Raw genomic sequence first — 22,568 nt, 5'->3', positions numbered from 1 at the left:
GAGCTCGGAGCGGGCGGGGCGGCGCGGGGCGGGCCGAGGGCCAAAGGGGCGGGGCGCGGCGCGGCGCGGGGCAGTGTGGGGCGGGGGCGGGACGCCGCCCGGCCGCGGGTCGGGCCCTGTGTCAGCAGCACAGCAGACGCTCAGGGGGACATGGCGGGCTGTGTGGCCCGGCGGGTCCTGGCCGTGGGCAGCCGCTGGTGGTCCCGGTCGCTGACCGGGGCCCGGGGGCCAAGGCCGCTGTGTGCGGCGGGTGGACCTGGGGCCTTTCTACCAGCGGCGACCACGACGCGGAGGCACCTCTCGTCCCGGTGAGGGACCGGCCGCGGGGCAGGGGCCCGGCGCCGAGGGAGCGTGTTCCCGGCCGGGAAGGAGGCCCGGAGGTCCTGCCCCCCGAGGGTGTTTGGAGTTCGACCCGGGAGAGGGTCCCGGCCGGGAGCCGACCTGCGCCGCGTGGGATGTGTGCCAGGAGCAGAGAGGGGGACGCGGTCCAGAGCCTGGGGTTGTGCGGGGCTGGCCCTGGGGGGGAACTCGTAACCCAGAGTGGATCCTGCCACCCCGAGCGGGAATCTTCGCGAGCCGCTGTGAGCAGGCAGCCTTTTCATGAAGCCCTCGGGCTTTTGACTTCGAACTCCCGCGGAAAGATGCTCGAAGTTGAAAACAGGACTCTTGAGTCTGAGCCCCGCACGGGTCCCCGGTTGCAGTGTGACCTTGGGGAGACTGGGTCTCTGTGTGATTTGGGGAAGGGGGCTTGAGGTCGTGGGTGGGGATGGTGTGAACGTTGTCATAAGCAGCTTAAATTCGGGCCAGTGAATCAAGTTGGGAGGAAACATCATGTTCACATGTCAACAATGGTAAGAATAACGGTGCTTTAAAGAGCCCCCTAGAAGAAGCACCTGTCCAGAGAGGTCTCGGGGAGAACTGACCTTTTAATGGCTGAGCTGAGACACTTACATTGGGGAGAGATGATAACTGTTTGCATTTTCAGACCCCGGTGCAAATTGATGTAAATCGGAATGAAAACTAGATTTCAAGACCACTGGGTGCAGCGTAGGGAGTACAGCAGGAAATCTAGAGAGGATGAGTAAGCCCTCCCAGGGTAGGGCGAAGACTGCCGTTTAGAGGGGGGAGATGCACGTGGACGGAGAACAAATGTTGTTCGGGCTCCTGGTATTCATGAGGCTTTGAGGGGCAACACAAGCTAATCAGGCTCCCAGGGAACGTAGTTTCTAATGGAGATAAGACATGGATACAGATAACTGAAATGCAAGGTGGGAAGGACAGTTAAAGTGCTGAGGGAGGTCATGAGGGTAGCTCAGGGAAGAAAGGGAGGCGGGGAGCACAGCTGAACAGGGTATGAAGGCAAGATGTGAAGAATGCTGAGAATGATGAGAAGGAAGCGACCTGGGAGCTCAGGCCTAACCTGGACACCAAGGAGGGGCCTGTGGCCGGACCTGCAAGGAGGACAGGCAGCTCCGTGGAGTGGCGATTTGGCAGGACCTTACCTGTTTCAGCTGGCCCCACTGACCTGACCCTTCTCTGCCGTCGTTGCCGTGGCCCCTCGGTGTCCTAGTAGCTTTTTTTTTTTCTTCTGATGGATAAGCCCTATTACCTCCTCAGCTGCTCAGTGGCTTGTTCTGTTCCTTCCTAATCAGAAACCGACCAGAGGGCAAAGTTTTGGAGACAGTTGGTGTGTTTGAGGTGCCAAAACAGAATGGAAAATATGAGACTGGGCAGGTGAGTGCTGGGCTGGGTCATCTTCCATGTTCATGGTGTGCTCTGCTTCTGAAAGGGTCAGAGCTGGCCGTAGGGCTGCATGGTACCGTTTGCTGCCTTGGCGTTTGGTACCAGACCAGAATCACAAGTGTTTAAAGGTGGGTTTCTTGTTTTCCTGGATTTGAATGCATTTCATGTATCAGTGGGTTCTCTCTCTGAGTGAGTGTGGACAGAGATGGTTTGGACTATAGTGAGGAAGAGCCGAATGACTGAATAGTCCTCTAACGTAGTGGGTGCTGGGAAACCAGTGGAGGGAGCTTTCAGAAAAGCAAACCTGCCTGGGTGGAGTGGCTCAGGTGGTTGAGCGTCGTCCTGTGCACCCTGAGGTTCAGTTCCCGGTCAGGGCATGTTTCTGGGTTGCAGGTTCCATCCCCGGTTGGGATGCATATGGAGGGCAACCTTTTGAGGTTTCTCACATCGATGTTTCTTCTCTCTCTCTCTCTCTCTCTCTCTCTCTCTCTCTCTTTTCTCTCCCTCCCCCTCCCTTCCTCTCTCTAAGGATGTCCTCTAGTGAGGATTTAAAAAAACAGAAAAGAAAGCATACCTTTGGCGTTTTGTCATAATTGAGCTCTTCGCAGTGCAATAAGCTCTGGGTGTGAGGTTCTTTTTCTGTATCAGCTTTGTGCTAGATCCACTAAGATGGATTTAGGCTTCTTGTAGATAAGGATGAATTTTTGTTTATTGAACATTTGTTTTCTGTGCCTACAATGGACTGGGCATTGTGCATTGGCATTAAATCAGGAAACAATGCCTTTATGGCGTTGACAGTTTAGAAAGGAATTATGATATGCAAATGGTCAGTGGCTGTGCATTGTGCTACGTGGAGGTGGGGAAGGGGAAGCTAGGGAACACTTTCTAGAGGCCAACATTGTGGCCTAAAGGATGAGTAGAAGTCCGCCAGGTGAAGATGGGGTAAGAATGTTCCCTAGTGGGGTAGATCACAGAGTTCAAGGAAAAGGAGTGGCCAGACTAGCCGTGGGCAAACTACGACCCGCGGGCCGGATCCGGCTCGTTTGAAATGAATAAAACTATTGAAAAAAAAGACCGTACTCTGTTATGTAATGATGTTTACTTTGAATTTATATTAGTTCACACAAACACTCCATCCATGCTTTTGTTCCGGCCCTCCGGTCCAGTTTAAGAACCCATTGTGGCCCTCGAGTCAAAAAGTTTGCCCACCCCTGGGCCAGACCTTGTGCTGGAGTTGGCACACCTGTGTTGCTTTGTGGTCTGGGTCCCACCTGGATGGCCTTGCTGGATTACAGACTCACTGAGGCTTCTCTTTCCTCCCAGCTTTTCCTTCATAGTGTTTTTGGCTACCGTGGTGTTGTCCTATTTCCCTGGCAGGCCAGACTATATGACCGGGATGTGGCTTCTGCAGCTCCAGAAAAGTAAGTTGCCCTGCATTGTGCCTCACAGTGTTCTCAGGAGGGGGCCTGACTCATGGCAGACATAATTAGGATCCTAGGAGTGAAGATAGCATCCTCCTGGCCCTTAGAAGCAGCCCCACAATACTAATACCCATGGAGACAAACGTGCTGAGTGCGGGGATATCTGTAATACTTTCAACAATAAAGATTTTAAAAAAGAAGAAAAAGCGCTGAGTGCCAGGGACAGTCTTAAGTCAGAGGGTCCCTTTAGAGCTCCCCAGGATACTCATTCTCAGTTTGTATTATAATTACCACAGAAGGCATTGGGAGACTAGACTTCTTGATTTCTTGACGGGCAGTTAGAATCTTTCCGTTAATCTCTTATCACCATTAGAATACATTAATAAAGAAAAGGCTTGCCCGGCCAGTGTTGCTCAGTGGTTGAGCCTTGACCTATGAACCAGGAGATCCCCGGGAGGGTATACAGGCTTGATTCCCAGTAGGGGGCATGCAGGAGGCTGCACATCAGTGATTCTTTCTCATCATTGATGTTTCTTTCCCTCTCCCTTCCTCTCTAAAATCAATAAAAATATATTTAAAAGAAAAAAAGAAAAGTCCCAATCAAAAAAACAAAAAAGAAAAGGCCCAACTTCATTCAGTGATCATAGCCCTGGGATGTAAGAAGAGTGGGGTACTCTGGGCTCTAGGGACTGAAGCAGCAATTTGATTTTTTCAACATCTCTTTCTAAGAGGCAGCCAGAGAGTAGGGCAAATGATACTCCATGCCATGGTCCTCCACATTCCATTGTTTGCCCCTGACTGGGGAGTGGAGGGCTGCGTTTTGCTAAAACCTTCAGACCAGGTACCAGTCAGTTTAATTAATTAATTAATTAATTTATTTATTTATTCGAGGGGATTTTTATTTTATTTATCTTTTATTTTTACAACATAACCAAGTGGGATTTACTCCAGGGATACAAACTTGATACAATATTCACAAATCAATTAATGTGATACATCACATAAACAAAATGAAGGATAAAAATCACATGATCGCCGAAACCGGTTTGGCTCAGTGGACAGAGCGTCGGCCTGCGGACTGAAAGGTCCCGGGTTCGATTCCGGTCAAGGGCATGTACCTGGGTTGCGGGCACATCCCCAGTGGGAGATGTGCAGGATCGGTGTTTCTAACTCTCTATCTCTCTCCCTTCTTCTCTGTAAAAAATCAATAAAATATATTAAAAAAAAAAAATCACATGATCATGTCAATAGATGCAGAAAACAAAATCTAGCACCCAGCCCTGACCAGTGTGGCTCAATTGGTTGAACATAGTCCCGCAGGCACCAGACAGTTTAGATGAGGAGGGGCTGGAGTAGGGACCTGGGGCAGGCACTGATTCTATTTCTCTCTGGATGCTCTTCGGCTTCTCCTACCCTGTAGAGCAGAGAATCCTGCTGGCCACGGCTCTAAGGAGGTGAAAGGCAAAACTCACACTTACTATCAGGTGCTGATTGATGCCCGAGACTGTCCACATATAGTAAGTAAGCAAGAAGGCTGGACCTGGGGTTCTTTTCCATGGGAAAGGCCTGAATCCCATAGGGCACAAAGGGAGGGAGAGGACTCAGACAGCCCAGATCAACACTGGGTCCCAAGTCCTTAGGACTGGATAGTGACTAAGAAAGTCTGACTCGCTTCTTGCCTTAGTCTCAGAGATCTCAGACAGAAGCTGTGACTTTCTTGGCTAACCATGATGACAGCCGGGCCCTCTATGCCATCCCAGGTGAGTAGAGCATTTGAATGGTGCCTGTCAGTGAGGGGTCTAGTGTGTCTCAAGGAGAGGATTCAGATGCCTTTCTGATGTCCTTTAATCTGCTGGGAGGGATTATAGATGCTGAGAACAATGGGACCAGGGTTATCCCACCCTGGGACAAGGCCAGGAATTGTATTTCTTCTCAGCCCTGTTCCTCCCCTCACCTACATGAGTTTCACTGTCTCTTTGCCTCTGTGTGCCAGGCCTGGACTATGTCAGCCATGAAGACATCCTCCCCTATACCTCCACTGATCAGGTTCCTATCCAGCATGAGCTCTTTGAAAGATTTCTTCTCTATGACCAGACAAAAGGTAAGCTCTCTCAAGAAGAGAAGCTGGAAAGGGAGGGCCCTTTCTTCAAAAACAGTATCATAGAAGTAATTTCAGAGCTCTGTTTCCACAACCTTGTTCAGCCTCCCATTAGACATGTCAGGTGGATGGCTGTCATCTCTTCCAGATATGGAAACTCAGGTGATGAGAAAGGACTCAAGATTGCTAGTTAGGTCCAGCCGGCATGGCTCAGTGGTTGAGTGTCAACCTGTGAACCAGGAGGTCACGGTTCGATTCCTGGTCAGGGCACATGCCTTGATTGTGTGCTCGATCCCCAATGTGGGGTATGCAGGAAGCAGCCTATCAATGATTCTCATCATTGATGTTTCTCTCTCTCCCTCCCCCTGCCTCTCTGAAATAAATAATAATATTAATAGTATATACACTGAGTGGCCAGATTATTATGACCACCTGACGTTTGTAGGCAAATTAGCTATAATTTCGTGCTGAAGTTGCTTGAGAGCCAGACCATTATAAATAGGGAAGCAGGTTGTTTACCACGACAGTAGAAGTGATTTTGTTCGGAAGATAGGGTAAACAACGTGATTTAATAGCCTTTGAACATGGGATATATGTGTGTGTGTATGTGTATGTGTGACACACACATACACACACACACACACACACACACACACACACACTGAGTGGCCAGATTATTATGACCACCTGACGTTTGTAGGCAAATTAGCTGTACACTGCATCGTATGGGATATGGAAGCCGAAGGCCTGTTCGAACACCTTTGCTGTCTGCAGTTACCAAGATAAAACGTCTTCAATTCGCACAGGAACACAAGGCTTGGACAGTCGAGCATTGGAAAAAAGTCATGCGGTCTGATGGATCGTTTCCAGTTACATCATGCAGATGGCAGAGTGAGAATTTGGCGGAAACAGCACGAAAGCATGCACCCCACATGCATGAGTACAACCCTTCAAGCTGGTGGGGGCAATGTTACGGTTTGGGGCATGTTTTCCTGGCACAATTTGGGCCCTTTAATTCGTGTGGAACAACATCTGAATAGCACAACATACCTAAGTATCGTTGCTGATCAAGTTCATCCTATCATGTTGATGGCGTATCCCAATGGAGATGGCTTCTTCCAACAAGACAATGCGCCTTGCCACGGTGCTCGTATTGTGCAGGAGTGGTTTCAAGAACATGAGGGAGACTTTACCTTGCTTAGGTGGCCCCCATAATCACCAGATCTCAATCCAATTGAGCATTTGTGGGACGAAGTTAAAAGAGCCATCAGGCAGCTGGTTCCACAACCATCAAATCTCACAGAACTGGACAGTGCTATTCATCAGGCATGGTGTCAGATTCCTCGCATCACCTTTCAACATCTCGTGGAGTCAATGACAAGAAGAATCGCCACAGTATTGAAGGCAAAAGGTGGCCCAACGAAGTACTAATAGGGTGGTCATAATAGTCTGGCCACTCACCTTCAAATATATCCCACGTTCAAAGGCTGTTAAATCGCGTTGTCTACCCATATCTTCCGGAAAGTATCACTTCTGTCGTGGTAAACAACCTGCTTCCCTATTTATAATGGTCTGGCCCTCTAGCAACTTCAGCACGAAATTATAGCTAATTTGCCTACAAACGTCAGGTGGTCATAATAATTTGGCCACTGAGTGTGTGTGTGTGTAGCAATCCTTTAAATATTTATGTGTGTGTGTATTTATTTATTTATTTATGTAAAGGATTGCTAGTTAGGGGCAGAGCAAAGTCTGAAAACCAGGGCTCTTAATTCCCAGTCCAGTTCTCTTCCCACGATGCTACATACCTCCTCGGGGCTTCTTGGAAGCAGCTCTGTGCTTTCTTCCAGCCTGTGCTTTGCTTCTTGTGTATCTGAGCCACCACCAGGAAGGGTTTTCTAGGAGGGAGAGTTGGAAAGTGAGTATAATGCCCTGGATTCTGGCCTGGACTAACCAGTCATTCTCTTGCCCCAGCACCCCCTTTTGTGGCTCGGGAGACACTAAGGGCCTGGCAAGAGAAGAATCACCCCTGGCTGGAGCTCTCCGATGTCCATCGGGAAACAACTGAGAACATCCGTGTCACTGTCATCCCCTTCTACATGGGCATGAGGGTATGTGCCCGGCGTGGGCCCCTTCCCTCAGGGCTAGGTCCCCAGATTCTGTATGGTCTTCCCAATGTGACTGCTGGAGCAGGTTCCAAATTTCAACCATGTGCTGGTGCTTCTGCTTCCTAGTCCTCCACTGCGTGGGGTTGAGCAGCCTCTTGACAAGGGCTGACACCAAGACCAAGAGCAGGGAAACCTTTGGGTCCCAGGAGAGTCCTCTAGGCTGACTCCTCTCTTCTGACTCAAAGGGAGCTGTGTTTATGAAGAACATACACATACTTGTCTAAATTGTAGGCTGATCTTCATACTTCTTATGCATTAGTCAAACATTTATTGAGCTATTTCTTGCCTGGCTGTAAGCTAGGTCCTGGGGATACAGATAAAAATGAAACATTGTCCCTGCCTTCCAGAGTTTGTGGTAGTGAGGGATGTCAATATACACCACACCAAGAATTGTAATAAGGTTGGGCTATGGTAGGGCCGAAGAGGCGGGCAGTGGCCTGGGCCAGCAGTGAGGGGTAGGGAGCAGCAATTGTCAGGGAGGGTGGTCCAGAAAAAGGGACGAGTCCTGTGGCCGATAGGATAAGAAGGAGGAAGGCCAGCACCAAGCCAGTGCTCAGTGGTTGAGCATCGACCTATGCCCCAGGAGGTCACAGTTAGATTTCTGGTGAGGGCATGTGCTCGCATTTTGAGCTCGATCCCCAGTAGGAGGTGTGCAGGAGGCAACTGATCAATGATTCTCTCTCATTGATGTTTCTATCTCTCCCTCTCTCTTCCTCTCCCTGAAATCAATAAAAACATTTTTTTAAAAAAAGGAGGAAGGCTAGGGATGGACCAAGGGAAGGCTGCCCCCCACAGTGGGCTTGTTGGCCATAGTTCAGTCATCATCATCCACAGATATTCGCAGCATTATCTGTCTCTGCAACCTTCCTGGAATACATCTATTCCATTGGAGAGATGTTGAGTGGAACAGACTTGGTCCTGCCCTCTGTTCTGGGACTTAAATTCTTTGTGTTTTTTTCCCCAGGAAGCCCAGAATTCCCACGTCTACTGGGTGAGTGTCTCCCTCGAGGAGGAGGAGCTCAGGAGGGGTGCATGGTGGGGCAGGTTGGGAGGTGGGGGAGTTTACCTCTGGGGAGCAGGGGCCTGTGCAATGCAGGTGTCAGCCTTTTTTGCCTTTTGGTCTCAGAATTCTGGGCACACTAGCCCAAAGTTTACTTTCTCAGATGTGAACTCTCTCTCACTCCCACAGTGGCGCTACTGTATTCGCTTGGAGAACCTTGACAGTGACGTGGTACAGCTCCGGGAGCGACACTGGAGGATATTCAGTCTCTCTGGCACCTTGGAGACAGTGCGAGGCCGAGGGGTGGTGGGCAGGGTGAGCATCATCATTCATTGGGCCAGTAATGCCCAATTCCTGGTCCTGCACAGCAGGCTTGGGGGCTTAGTGTGTGGTTAGGGACAGAGACTCTGGGTGTGAATGCATTGGTGAGAAATCTTACAACAGCCCTGTGAAATAGGTTTCTTACAACCCATTTCACAGACGAAGAGAATGAGACTGTGAAGTTTAATAACTAGCCCATGGGCCCATAGCTAGCGGTGCAGGGCCTGGATTGGAATCCAAGCGATCTAACATCAAAGCTGATGTAGCAGTGGCTGGTGTGGCTTAGTTGAGCATCGTCCTGTGCACCAGAGTCACATGTTCGGTTCCTGGTCAGGGCACATACCTAGTAGTGGGTTTGATCCCCAGTTGAGGCGTATACAGGAGGCAACCGATTGATGCTTCTCTCTCACATCGATGTCTTTCTCTCCCTTCCTCTTTCTAGAATCAATGAAAATCATATCCTTGAGTGAGGGTTAAAGAGAAAAGCTGGTGTAGAGTTTTTTGTAGCTAGCACAGTGCCTTTTTAAAAATCTGAATCTGAATGCCCTTGGATGGGGCATGCTCCCCCTACTCCTGTTGTCCTTTCTCTACCTTTTACATGCTTGCATCTTCTGCTGATCCTTGAGGAGATCTGCTTTTGCAATTCCTGTACTACCCCACCATTTCTTGAGAAATAAAGTCACAAGAAGTGGCAGGGGTCTCATTGAGCAAGCATTTATGCAAGTTAGCAGGGACTTGGGGAAGCAGGGTGGGATAGAGAGTAAGAATGGGGCTTTGGAGTTAGTCTGATTTCAAATGCCAGCTGTGTTCTTTACTCACCACATAACTTGGGTAAGTTATTTAACCAAAATCTCGTTTTCTTACTCTGAAATGGGGATTACACCTTTTCCTTACGGAGTACTTGGAGACTTGAGTCAGCAAAGGTCTGCAGAGCACTGCCATGGTGCCTTGCACTTAGGCACTCAGCAAAGGGACACTGGAAGGGTATTTACAGAGTAGGCCCTGTGCCTAGCATCTTTGCCCGGTGCCCTCGGACATTTAGTCTACGATGACCCAGAGGCAGAATAAGAGGCCCAGGTCCATGGCTGTGCAGTGGAGGAAGCACTGGCAGGCAGTCATTGTGGGAGGCATGAGGAGGCATCCAGTCCTGATGAACTGGCATAGCATCTGGCCCCAGGGTACAGGGAACTTGTCTGGCCTGACCTATTTTGCCTGAACCCTAACAGGAACCGGTGTTATCCAAGGAGCAGCCTGCATTCCAGTACAGCAGCCACGTCTCCCTGCAAGCTTCCAGTGGGCATATGTGGTAAGTGAGGGTGTGCTGGGGCAGGGGCAGGGGTAGGGGCAGGGGCAGTTTAATTCCACAGACACAAGCTGCAGGTCAGAAAAGTGGGGGCTCATAGCTTTTCAATTAATTCTGGGCCAAGTTTAGTCCTGAGATGGAGCCTTGCCTGCTGTCCATTGTCGTGGGACTTGTCTGATGGTTTAGGACCGTTTTCCAGCTCCCTGTGGCTTTGCAGAGTGAGGACTTCAGCCAGAGAGGCCTGGTGATCTGATGGTGCCGTGTTGCCTACGTAGTTGACTCCCCGCCCTCCCCTCTCGGTATTTCACTCCTTAACCTGAAAGTGTAATTGGATTTTTAAAAATACGTATTTTTATTGATTTCAGAGAGGAAGGCGAGGGAGAGAGAATCATTGATCGGTTGTCTCCTGCATGCCCCCTACTGGGGGTAAGGCCTGCAACCTGGGCATGTGCCCTTGACCAGAATCGAACCTGGGACCCTTCAGTCCACGGGCCGACGCTCTATCCACCGAGCCAAACCAGCTAGGGCTGTAATTGGGGTTTTTATGCAGTGTGCATCTAAGGGCCAGAATCAGGACAGCTGTATTTTTTCTTTTCATGTAGGGGCAGGAAGGACTATGGCTCTCTCGACCAGTGTTAGGCTGGCATGAGCCAGGCAGAGGAGAGCCCAGCCTGTCCTCTGCCTTGCTTCTGGAGCTGAGGACATAGGGCTATCCAGATCCTCAAGAGGGCTTCAGCCCTCACTCCCTCTAAACCAGCTTCTCTGACCCACAGGGGGACATTCCGCTTTGAGAGGCCGGATGGCTCCCACTTTGATGTCCGGATCCCTCCCTTCTCCCTGGAAAGCAATAAAGATGAGAAGACACCACCCTCAGGCCTTCACTGGTAGGCCAGCTGAGGCCCTGAATGGGCAGGCTCAGTCCTTGAACAGCTGTCATCCCACAATTGCTGCAGAACTCTCTCCATCAGTGGGCCACAGTGGGTCTCTTAATTGGTTGCGCCATTTGAATGTGGGGTTCTTTCTTTGGTGGGAGGGCTGTAACTTTTCTCCCGAAGACCCATGTAGGACTCCTCCAAGGCTGGCCTCCCCTGTAAGCCCCGCCTACACTGTGTTCCAGTAGCCCTTCCCACCAGGAACTCGGTCCAGCTGCCACAGGCTCGGAAGTTTCCTAGTTGGTCACACAAGTTGTTTGGAATGTGAGGTTTGGTCAATAAACCAGTGCACGCTTGGCCATCCTCGCCATTTCTGCCCCCAAGGTCTCAGGCTCCCTTTTTGACCCAGTGACAGCCCTTGATTGCTTCCTTTTCTACTAGGGTATGTATGTTTCCCTCTTGAGGCTTGGGGTTGGCTAGACATCTCCCAGGATCACTATGCCTCTCAGTGGGGTGGGGGCTGGGCTAGTTCTCTTCTTTACCTTCTGCCAAGTGCAGAGTAGGAGGCCAATATCAGGGTCAGAGGCAGCCTGGCTCGTAGTGCTGGCCAACCATTGGCATCTCTGGCCTCATTGGGCCTGGGAGAGAAATGAGGCAAGCCAACCAGGTTTCCTGGAGCAGTGGGCCTGCCAGCCTTGAGCACAGAGCTGTCAAGCTTCCAGACTACAAATGCAGAAATTCAGCCGAGGAGCTTTAGGTACGGGCGGTGACTAAGCCAAGCTACTTTGTGAGCTTTTCACACATCTCCAAGAGCCAGAGATGAAACATGCTGCATTTTGCCCTGATTCTTAGGGTTCCTGCTTCCCCACTACCATAGTGATTGCTAAAGCAGTCGTTTTATTCTTGAATTAATATTAAATCTCAGTTCTGGCCCTTATTAGTGTTGTCCTTAATCCTCCACCAGGGGGAGTCTGTGTTGCAGGACAACTGAGTGCAGTTGGACTTCAGGGAGAACGTGAGGTCAGGTGGTGAACACAAATACAAGAACAACATCCATAGCAGCGAGCTGACCGAGCTGTACTCACTGTAAGCATGGCTCTGTACCACTGCAGTGTAACAATTTTATTAGAAGTTAGTGTTTGTTTCCATCACCTGTGCAGAACAACAAAGAATTGTAGTTGTATGATACAGAAGAAGTTCCCTCATGCCAGGACCTGTGCCATCCATTAGGCAGACCCTGGTCAGATAACAAACTGAATAAAACCCAATATTCATTCATGTCCTTAACAGCAGGCTTCCAGTTTTTGGAGAAACTGATGAGAAGGTTTGACCTTCATCCACACTTTTTGTTTACATTTCCCCTGGGCTGCTCACAGTTGAAAAATTCATACAAATAGTGTTTTCTGAATGGGGCTAGGAAATGCAAAATTCTCCAAGTCCTTACACCACACAGTCTGATTTAAAAAACTAAGATTACTTAATTGAGCTTAGTTTTTCTTAACAAGGAAATATTTTCAATCAGGGAAAAGTGTCTAGAGTTCCAGGAAGAAAGACTAGTCACTGAGCAGAGAATCTGAATGTCAAAGCAGTAAAGAGGTTACAGGAGCTGTGAAGGTCAAAGGACAATCATTAAAATCCTTCAGTGGAGATCTGGGACTTTGAGTATTAAAGGGCATCAGGAGGACAGTGGAGGAAGTAGGCCAGTGGCCTCAGAATTGTTTTTAGGCCAGTAGGCTCTGAAAAAGCCAAAGCCCGAATCTGGCCAAAGAAGTGGATTTGTCTTCATCTTATTACTTCACTGAGGGCTGGAAGAACTGTTTATAGCTGATCACGAGGGTGCCTCACCTGAAAGTCTTTATACATTGTGACAAGTGTAAAATACCTGATTAGAATCACATTTCCCTGCCCCATCCTGTCATTTCAGGTCCTTTTTGAGTGTCTATTAACCCTGGCCTGGCATTTGCCCAGAGACTCTGTGGAATCAGCCTTGAACAGCCACTTAAGGGCTTATTGTAAGAGTATTTGAGACTGAACTTGATAACTTATGTCCCTTCCTGAATGAGTGGGTACTGCTAAGTGGCTATGCTGCTTTATTATTTGTTAGGCTGGCTGAACATTCCTTCCTGATGGCATTCCTTTGGAAAAGAATTCAGATAAGAGCCTCCCAAGGGCCAAGCCAAACAGAATGAAAACCAAAGCCCTGAAGAGGAACTCGCATCCTTGCCTAAGAGCTGGTGTGTGGCATCTCCATGGCTAAGTTACCCAACAAGAAAGAAAGGAAGAAACCTTTTAAGGGGCTTAAGCTGCTCACATTATCCTGTGTTAGAGACTCACACTGGGAAGAACCCCCATCCCCAACCAGGACACAAAACCAATAGCATTAATTGGGGGGTGAGGGGGGCAGTGTACGGCCAAGCACATGCCATTTCTGCACAGGGCTGCAGAGAATGCAGGACTGTCCAGCGGTCATGGGCTCCACAGCCTTCCTGCTGTGGCTCATGCTCCTGGCCCCTAAAATGGTTTTAGCTTTATAGTAAGGACATCATTCCTTGGAGCTGACAGCAAGAGAATCAAAAAGAGCAATCATGTTAGCCCCTAGGAGTCAGTTATGTGACGCTAAGATGTTGGGGCAAAGTGTCCTTTCTCACAAGGGCGTTACTAGGACCACAGGTCCCATCTTACACGTCCTTTCTCAGCACTGTCTGGGCAGGCTGTTTGGCCAGCTTGGCAAAGCCAAAACTGGTCAGTGTTTGCTGCTTCTATTTCCTCCCTCAGATTGATTCTGCGGGAAGAGGGGATTAGGGTCAGAAAAAGACAACATAGGTCAGGAAAGAATACAAATCTCCTGAACAAAAGAACAAAGTGCTTTAAAGAAATAGATCCCAAAGGCATCGAGACAGGTCCAGGGTCTTAGCATCCTGGAGGGGTAGCAGGAATACCCAGTCCCCTCATTATTAGACCTATAACTATTCATTTCCTAGATTATTTTAAAAAGACACCTCATCAAGCCTGTGCTTAAACATCTTAAGAGAAAAGGAGCCCCACCTTCCAAGAAACTGGGCCTCCACAGCACCAGCAGCACCTTCTCCACAGAATGACCCCACTTCCCATGGGCCTCAGCTAAGCAAAGGGGCGTTCAGCAAAGGGCCAAGGGGATGCTCTTAGCAGGACGTGGGCACATTAATCCACTCAGCCCGGGGGCAGAAGCAGCTCCCTGTCAGACAGGAAGGGAGCTGCTGAGCAAAGGGGCCAGGACTCAGTCATCTGGAAGTGCTCAGGGAGCAGGGCAAAGGAATGTGGTCCCTCCCCTACTCAGGCCCTCTGACCTCGCAGGCAGGGCCTATCATGCCTCTGGGTGCTGGAGCAGAAGCCCAGCCAGCAGCAGCGTGGGGTGGCCAATGGGGCAGGGTTCCACAGGAGGGGAGACAGGGTGTCCCATGCCCTGACTCCCTGAGGGTTTTGTCAGTCGCGATGGGCAGACTGGTGGCCGAGCTGGCGGTCATCATAAGTGCTGTAGCGTTTGACATGGATGCGACGGACACGGTCCCGTAGTTCAAAGGTCTCTTCATCTTCACTGGGGGAAGCCTGGCTATGGCTACGGCTTGTAGCCTCCAACAAGGAGTTGTCAGGGACTCGCGGGGTCTCGTAGAGTAAGACGTTGAGTGTCTCCTCATAGATTCGGGCCTCTGGAAATTCCACCTAGGGTGAGGGTGACAAGACTGACTGAACAAGATTTCATCCCAAAGAGGGAGCAGCATGTCAGGGCCCCTGACCCTGTGCTGGCTCCTAAGGCCTCCTGACCTCTCTGAGGAGACAGCTGGCTTTCTGTTTCATGAGGCCGAGGCAGGTCTCTCACGGAAGGCGGTGCGAGGTGTACCCTATGCACATAAGAATGCAGAAGACTAGCACCATCCATGTCCTCCCGGGTCCCAGACCAATGGACTAGTATGTGCAGAGGTTAGGGCCTTGGCTTTGAGGTTAGCCTAGGTACAAATACAGCTCAAGTACTTAATAGCTGTGGGGCCTTGGGCTTCACCTTGCTACACCTGAATTTCCACCTGTATAAAATCATGGTTAATATCTACCTCGGAGAGCTGTGAACATTAATTGAAAGATGGCTAGGCATTCATTCAAGGCTCCTGAATTCTAGACTAACTTGTGTCATCTTGAGCTTCTGTTCCCTCATCTGCCAAATGGGGAGAATGGCTCTAGTCTTGCCTCTCGCAGATGTGGTATGTGAGTCAAAAAGTTCATGGAAGAGAAAGCACTCAGGAAAGTAACAGGTGCTGTTGCCACTCCCACGATGTAACCAATCCTCCCAGAGACTGCCCCCTGAATCCTCACCCCATTGCTATCTGCACATGGGAGCTCCCAGCCCAAAAAATGACAGGAGGAAGCAGGGCCACCTCCTTGAGCTGTCCTTCTCTGACCCTCTAACCGCCCAGCTGTAGGCATTTTAGTAGCCTGGGGTCAGAAGGTAATACGTGAGCGTGGCTGCTTTGAGCCCTTCACATGCACATGACTCCCCCAGAGCAGCTGCCCTTCCACACCAGCAAGGCCTGGCCGTCTCCGGAACATACACTCTGCTGGGCAGCTACTCTCCGGGGAGGACACCAACCCTCACAGGGTGGGAGAGCGGGGTTAGCTGAGCTTATGATAACTGTCACCTAACACATCCTTCACGCATGCCTGGCACTCTGTTACTGCAGAGGCTGACTGAGCAGGAAACCCAAGTAGCAGAGGCCAGAGATCTCAACAGTTATTTCCACTATACTGCACTGCCTCTCTTAAGAATTGTCTCATTTTCATAACAACTCTTAAATTTGCACTATCATTCCCCTGTTTGCAAATGAGGAAACTGAGGCTCAAATGGTTTAGATGGCTTATCTAAAGTCAGAAAATTGGTAAATTGTGGCACCAGAATTCAAACCTGAACTGGGCCAACTCCAAAGACCCGGTCCTTCCCAGTAGCCCCTTCCCAACTGACCAGAACAAACAGTTTCATGCCATTCCCAAGCCCCCTTATATTGTTTTTTATCCTTGCCTATCACCATCACAGCAAAATTGATGCCCCTTTCACTCCCTGGTGTGTGTCCTGCCCCACCCATGCAGAGGGAAGCCCCCTACCTTGGTCTGCTTCTTCTCCGTAGCATACACAATGGAGGTACAGCACACCTCTGCCAGCTTGCGACCCTGGCCATAGAATGACCAGCAGCAGATCTCATCACCGATGACGTCCTTGATGAAGAGCACACGACCGTTGAAGCGCAGGGAGAGCTTGTCAAACAGCTCAATGTTTTTCAGTAGGTGGTCGTCGGAGTTGCTGAAAAACCCAGGGGGGCCAGCAGGCCTGGAAATGAGGTTCCGCACAGGGAGGACACTAGCTAGGCTCTCCCGCCCCTCCCCCAGCATGCTGAAATGAGGAAAAGTCAAGATGCCAGAGGGCACAGGAAGAGAAGCCTCAGGGCACCATCTGGGTTTGGGGGCCTGCGCAGAAAAGCAGTCGAGTTGGTTTTAAGTTAAAGCAGAGAGAACTGAGGGAGGGAGGTCTCCTCTCATTAGGCCTGGAAAGGAGGAGGCTTGCTGCTATCTTAGCAGGATTCTTCCCTTGCTGTGAGGGTGATGCTGGCAACAAAGAGTCACTGGGAAGATTTGGGACTGACTCTGAGCCTGCAGTCTCCTACAGTCTAACTGACCTGTTGGGGGGGAGGGGGAGAGTGCGGGGAGGGCAAGGGGGAAACTGGCCTGGGACAAAGGTTGGCTTAGGAGGAGTCCCAGCCCACTGGTTTCCCAGTGTCCCTCCTCCACCCCACATAGGATAATGCTGGGAAAACACCTGGCATGCAGCCTGACATGACAGGTGTTAAAAGGGTGTTACATGCTCAGTCTCGTCCATTCCAGCCAGGGCTCTGCACCAAGTTCCAAATGCCTCTGCCCTGATCTCCCTTCTACTCTCTGTCCTTCCCTCCTTAGACCCAGACCTGTGCCAACCATGCCAGGAGTGCAGGTGGCTTCCCTTGGTCTGCTGCCAAACTTCCACTCTGACTGCTTGTCTCTTAGCTGCTTCTGCAGCCCTTCCTCAAGGCCCTCCCCTCCACCCCACCCGCCACTGATGCCCGCCTTACCTGGTGTAGGAGTACTTGTTGTTGCTTCTGTTGTACAGCAGCTTCACCACAGGCTGTGAGGGAGGAGAGTGTGAGGGCTGGGCCAAGTCCCGGAATCCCCTGCCTGAGCCCTCAAGAGTCCCTCCGAGATCCCAGTACCTTGGTGGAAGATTCGATGAGCCTCTCCTCCTCCTTCAGGGAGGTGATGATGGGGATGTTGCACACAGGCTGGTAGGAGTCCTTCTTGTCCTGGGTGACACAGTGAGAAGCCTCTTTGAGGTCTGTTTGCCAGGCTTTAGCCAGGCTTTCCCCAGGAACTGTCAAAGCCCCTGTGCCATGGCCAGCCCTGCTTGCTGAGGCATCAGACAGATTAGGAGCCCCTGGTAATAGAAACTGCCAGCTGGCAAGCAGACTCCCATTTCTAGAAAAGCTAAAATGCGGGTATCTAGGCTATAAACTAGCAGCAGGGCCTAGTCATATGGCTTCAGTGCACCACCTTACAAAACTGACTGGCTGCCCACTTGCTTGGCCTGGGCAACACTTGGTATGTATGTATGTGTGTGTATATATATATATATATATATATATATATATTTTTTTTTTAATATTTTATTGATTTTTTACAGAGAGGAAGGGAGAGGGATAGAGTTAGAAACATCGATCAGCCCCCAACTGGGGATGTGCCCGCAACCAAGGTACATGCCCTTGACTGGAATCGAACCCGGGACCTTTCAGTCTGCAGGCCGACGCTCTATCCACTGAGCCAACCGGTCAGGGCAACACCTGGTACATTTAACTAGGTTTGGACTTGTCAACCATACCTGCCACACAGCCTTCCAGGAACTGGACTCTTATGTCCCTGAAGGAGGGGGCCAACTCCCAACCATGTCAAGCAGCCCCAACTCTGCGCCGTACCTGCAGGGCACTCTGGCACATGTTCACCAGGCCCTGAATGAGGTAATATTTCGCTTCAGCCATCAATTCCTTGATTTCTTGACGGTTCTGAGGGAGGGTGATGGTGTCATCACGGAGGTAATTCAAAATGGTGCCGAAGTGCTTTCCACATCGGTCTATGAGGATCCAGCCTAGGGATTCAAATGGGCCCCAGAGGGTGACTGTTTGCCTCCAGGAACCTCAGAAGCAGGCAGTAGCAAAGGCCATCTGACAGCCTGGTGACCGGTGGCAGAGAGCCCACAGCATAGGGTAACAGAAAACCTCAAGCTCTTCAGGCCATTGTTGCTCTCACTCCTCCCCGTGAAACCAAGAACTGGCACATACTGTAGGAGAGACAGGCCCCCAGGCTCTGTGGAGGCCGGCAGAGGTCGAAGCACAGGAACGCTCAGGCCCACCTCCTGACAGCACAGAAACCACCAGCCCTGTTTGCCTCTGCCCACTGCCCCGCCACTATGGTGATGCTGCTTATGAGAATCTAGTCCTATGTGAAGAGAAAAACAAAGTATGGATAGCCTTGCTGGGAAATGGGTGCGTAGCCATACAATAATCTATGTGCAATGCCAAATAGAATTCTGACGCTTGATTAAGGATGCCAGGTGGAGTCCTGTACTAGGTGAACTGGAAAAGTGAACCTAGAGTCTATATATGCCAGGCTTAAGCCCTGCCCTGAAGTCACACCCCCAGGAACGCCTCCTTCCCTTCCCACCTAGCCCAGCAAGCCCTGATACCTCACCTTCCTTGTCAGTCAGCACCTCCATGCGCCCGCTGAACATGGCCTTGAGCATGGTGTCATGCCGGGTTAGTGCCCGCACCGTGGTGTAGTACAGCGAACCGCCCACATTGAGCTGGACATATTTGTTGCCCAGGCTTCCTCCCTTGAAGCCGCTTAGCTTGGGCTTGGCCCCTGAGGCTGGGCACAAGCAGGTATCCCCCGACATCTCCCGCTTCAGGTAGATCACCACACGGCAACAGGTGGGCTTGGAAGGTTCCGCCGTGGTGAAGGGTCACGAGTGAGTGGCCAATGGAGGTGAGAGCCTCATACTCTCAAGGCTGTGAGCAGGAGATGGGAGAGAAGAAAAGAGTCAGCAGGGGACAAAGGGAGAAACACTGACCATCCAGTCATTCTCTCCTTGACAAGTCAAGACTCCCTGGCAGAGATGACGGCCCTGGGCAATGGTAAGAAAGATGCTCCTGCTGTTCTGTATGTACCAGGAACCACATCCCAGAGCCCAGAGCTGGTCACGTCACCAGCCTCCCCGAGACTCAGCTCTGGGCGGCAAGGAGGACAAGCAAGCCCTTGGAGCCAGTCAGGAACAGACTGGGCAGAAGTCCTTACCCTGGGGATCTGCCAATCAGAGCCCAGTTATTTTCTTCTCAAGATTCCCAGGATTCAAGACTTCCAGTCAAACCCACTGGGAATTCAGCCTGCTTAGGAGTTTCCAGGAGCCTGAGGGACAGGGTGCACTTCCTTTGAAAGATTCCAGACTCAGGAGCAGCCTGCACCAGTGCTTGTTTTGAGTAACACCGGAGTCTGGCTTCAGGAAGGCAAGTAGAAGCAGCTCAGGAGAGCATGAAGCGAGTCGGGCTGGAGGGTCCCAGCCACTGTTCCTGGCAGAGGTGGCCCTGGCTCCAGCAGGCGCTTCCTGACCTTCCCGTTTCTTGGCACCAGCCCTATCCTAAGTTCCTGAAATTGTCACCATTTTTCAGGATTGAACAACTACAGGATGGCTATTTTTGCTTCTTTTCCTGAGGGGCCCAGCCCTATCTCTTCCTCAGTTCCCTTCCAACAAGAATGGGAAGAAAGGGCTAGAAAAGACCAGATGATAAATCTCAAATCAATTAAGTGATTTGGAAATTGAAAGTAAAAGCGAGGTCACCTCTTTTGATTTAGACTTTGTTATATGTTTTGGTTTTCTAAAGAATCCATACACTGAAGAAAAAAATAATAGAAAACATTCATTGCATTAAGTGTTCCAGGCATTTAATATTTATTAACGCACTGAATTCATTCAGCAATAAAACAATATTGAGTTCCTATTAGGTTAAGCAGTAGGGATAGAGAGATGAGAAAATATCATCCCTGTCTTCGAGGAGTTCAAAGCATCATAACGTTAACAAGAATAAATATGGTAAGAATTACCATTTACTAGTATTTCCCCCTGCTACGTGCCAGGCACTGGAGATACAGAAGAGAACACGGAATGGCCTCATGGAGTTTACATTCTAGTTGGTGGATACAGAAAACAAGAAAACAAATAAGCAGGTAATTCCAAAAGTGAGAAATGCAATAAAGATAAAACAGTATTTTTTAATACATATTTTTTATTGATTTCAGAGAGAAAGGGAGAGGGCGGGGGAGAGAGAGAAACATCAATGATGAGAAAGAATCATTGATTGGCTGCCTCCTGCAGGTCCCCTAATGGGGATCAAGTCCACAACCCGGCATGTGGCCTTGCCTGGAATCGAACCCGGGACCCTTCAGTTCGCAGGCCGATGCTCTATCCACTGAGCTAAACCAGCTAGGGCTAAAACAGTATTAAGAAAGTGACTAGGGAGATGCACTAATCTAGATAGGGGACCAGGGAAAGCCTGTTTGGGAAGGTGACATTCCAGCTGAGGTCTGAGAGGATATTCCAGACGAATGGAAACGTAAATGCCAAAACGTCAGGTAGACACACGTTTTAGGAACAGAGTTAAGGCCACAATGGCTGGTGCATAGAAAGAAAGGAAGACCAGACCATATTAAAGAATTGCAATGGGAATCGATTGGAGAGTTTTAAGCAGGGGACTGATATGATCTATTTACATTTGGGAATGTAAAGACTTCCAGACAAACCTACTGTGAGTCCAGCCAGCCTAGGAGTTTCCCAGGAGTCTGAGAGTCAGGATACACTTCCTTTATAAAGGATCCAGGCTCTGGCTGCTGTGCAGAGAATATATTGTAAGGGTTCAAGAGATCCAGTGGGAAGACCAGAGGAAGCAGTAGTCTGGGCAAGAGAAGGATGGTGAAGGCGTGGACCACAGTGGTGAAAATGGAAACAGGAAAGAGTGGAATTACTTCATTTAATCATCACAACATTCAGAAGTTTACAGTTGCACATCATCTCTTGTAAGTGCAACCCAGAAACAGTGCACTGATTTTCCCAAGTTTACTGCTCCATTCTCCAAACTTAGCACAATGCCATTCACACTTTAAAGCACTGACTATATGTTGGTCTGTTACACTGAAATCGTCCCTGATAATTTAGGTAGGTCCCTGGGAAGGATTGCCCAGGAAGGGCCGGAGCAGGTGCTGTGAGGTACTGAATTCCTCTGACGGCTTGTCCAGGTGACTCTCATTTGCTTCAAGGACACAAAGAACCCTCCCCTGAAGACCGCCCGATCAATAAGTAACACTAGTATGGGATCACCTTACCTTCCTCAGCCCACCCCAAAGGAACAAAACCACCCCTTAACAAGTTTCAACCAGTTCTTGTGTGTTTTGTGTCTAGCATCCATTTCCCCAGGATCAAAGAAAACACACACTTATTCTGCCAAAGCAAAGGAACTCAAAGGCTAGGTTGTGGCCAACAGAGAAAGACAAACCCAAAGTTAATCTATTCTTTTCCTGCAAAGCAATTGCTAGGAGCCCCTGGGTGACGTCAGCTCAGATTCTGTCCATACCAATGGGTTCCAGGAATTCTCTGGCAGGTAACGCCCAGAAAGTAATTCCTGTGAGAATGAAGTTTCCACTGGAAGCCTCAGTGCTCTTCCTTCCGGACTTTGTGTGCGGGTATCTGGGGGTGCCTGAGGCTGGGGGCGCATCCGCGTCACACTCAGCGAAGCTAAGGGGAGCCCGAGCAGAATCAAGGGCAAACCACCTCGGCGGTGGGAGGAGGGAGGGGTCCTAAAGGAAGAACACTCAGCAATTAGTTACACACGGGCAAGCGGGACGTGCGGAGAGACGGCGGGTCTAGCAGAAATCCTAAGTGTGAAATCGTAGGCTTCATCCAAAGGGTCTGGAGAAATTAAAGAAGACCCAAACTCTGTGGCCAGTGTGGAGTCTTTCCCAGCTCGTACCCCCGCTTACTACCGAGAAACAGAGACCCGGACACAGAGACACAGACAGACACCCACCCCACCCCACCCATCTCCCCTACGCTGGCCCACGCCTTTTCCCCAGGTCCAGGTGGGGCTCTTTGCTCCAGCGCGAGGCCCGTCCATCCCTTCCCCTCGCCTAGGGTATCGGCAGACCCGATTCTTACCGTCCCCAGCGGCGCCTCTCCTGCCAGGTGGGTTGCAGGCCGACACCTACCGCCCTAGGATGTGGCCGCCCTTGAAACAGCAATCCCGGGCTGTGAAATCACATCCTCCGACTGCACACTCCCTCCCGAGCTGCCGCCCAGCGGGGCGGGCCCAGGAGCCTGAGACTGTAAGTCCCGGCATGCCCAGCATCCAATCAGGGGAGAGGGAAGAGCCCCTAGCAGCGGTTCTCAACCTGTGGGTCGCAACCATCAGAAAACACATATAGCATATCAGATGTTTACATTACGATTTCTAACAGTAGCAACATTACAGTTATGAAGTAGCAACGAAAATAAATTTTAT

At 50.2% G+C, this 22,568-nt stretch overlaps 2 protein-coding genes across 3 annotated transcripts; one reads left to right on the top strand and one right to left on the bottom strand.

The window, feature by feature from the left end:
- The first annotated feature begins 71 nt into the window (after positions 1-71).
- POLDIP2 (DNA polymerase delta interacting protein 2) lies at positions 72-11,301 on the top strand. Its single transcript, XM_036340674.1, has 11 exons — positions 72-308; positions 1,653-1,734; positions 3,067-3,164; positions 4,585-4,681; positions 4,849-4,924; positions 5,158-5,265; positions 7,234-7,370; positions 8,392-8,418; positions 8,617-8,742; positions 9,975-10,054; positions 10,825-11,301. Exons 1-11 carry the CDS (start codon positions 151-153, stop codon positions 10,937-10,939), a joined length of 1,104 nt encoding a protein of 367 aa, XP_036196567.1. The 5' UTR covers positions 72-150; the 3' UTR covers positions 10,940-11,301.
- A 729-nt stretch (positions 11,302-12,030) lies between these two features.
- Positions 12,031-22,396, bottom strand: TNFAIP1 (TNF alpha induced protein 1). 2 transcript variants are annotated; one of them, XM_036340675.1, is made up of 7 exons: positions 22,226-22,396; positions 18,715-19,031; positions 17,943-18,112; positions 17,187-17,276; positions 17,049-17,101; positions 16,051-16,273; positions 12,031-14,622 (listed from the first exon to the last, which is right to left on the bottom strand). In XM_036340675.1, the coding sequence occupies exons 2-7, from the start codon at positions 18,917-18,919 to the stop codon at positions 14,386-14,388; spliced, it is 978 nt and encodes a 325-aa protein (XP_036196568.1). In that variant the 5' UTR covers positions 18,920-19,031; positions 22,226-22,396; the 3' UTR covers positions 12,031-14,385. The 2 variants fall into 2 exon arrangements, with proteins under 2 accessions (XP_036196568.1, XP_036196569.1); XM_036340676.1 differs by having other exon boundaries at positions 16,051-16,246; positions 22,226-22,392.
- Between the last annotated feature and the right edge of the window lie 172 nt (positions 22,397-22,568).

This window comes from Myotis myotis, unplaced genomic scaffold (genome assembly GCF_014108235.1).
Source record: "Myotis myotis isolate mMyoMyo1 unplaced genomic scaffold, mMyoMyo1.p scaffold_m19_p_17, whole genome shotgun sequence".
Classification (NCBI taxonomy): Eukaryota; Metazoa; Chordata; class Mammalia; order Chiroptera; family Vespertilionidae; genus Myotis; species Myotis myotis.
Note: the sequence above shows the minus strand (reverse complement) of the source record. Positions and strands in the feature narration are given on the sequence as shown.

Bases quoted from the DNA above. Each gene is read 5' to 3' on its own strand.
- TNFAIP1 (XM_036340675.1), bottom strand. From the start codon at position 18,919: ATGTCGGGGGATACCTGCTTGTGCCCAGCCTCAGGGGCCAAGCCCAAG. The intron at 17,102-17,186 runs GTACTGGGATCT...CCTCCCTCACAG, and splicing joins TCATCGAATCTTCCACCAAG to CCTGTGGTGAAGCTGCTGTA. The intron at 14,623-16,050 runs GTAGGGGGCTTC...CCCTCACCCTAG, and splicing joins CGGAGAAGAAGCAGACCAAG to GTGGAATTTCCAGAGGCCCG.
- POLDIP2 (XM_036340674.1), top strand. From the start codon at position 151: ATGGCGGGCTGTGTGGCCCGGCGGGTCCTGGCCGTGGGCAGCCGCTGG. The intron at 309-1,652 runs GTGAGGGACCGG...CTTCCTAATCAG, and splicing joins CGGAGGCACCTCTCGTCCCG to AAACCGACCAGAGGGCAAAG. The intron at 1,735-3,066 runs GTGAGTGCTGGG...CTTTCCTCCCAG, and splicing joins GAAAATATGAGACTGGGCAG to CTTTTCCTTCATAGTGTTTT.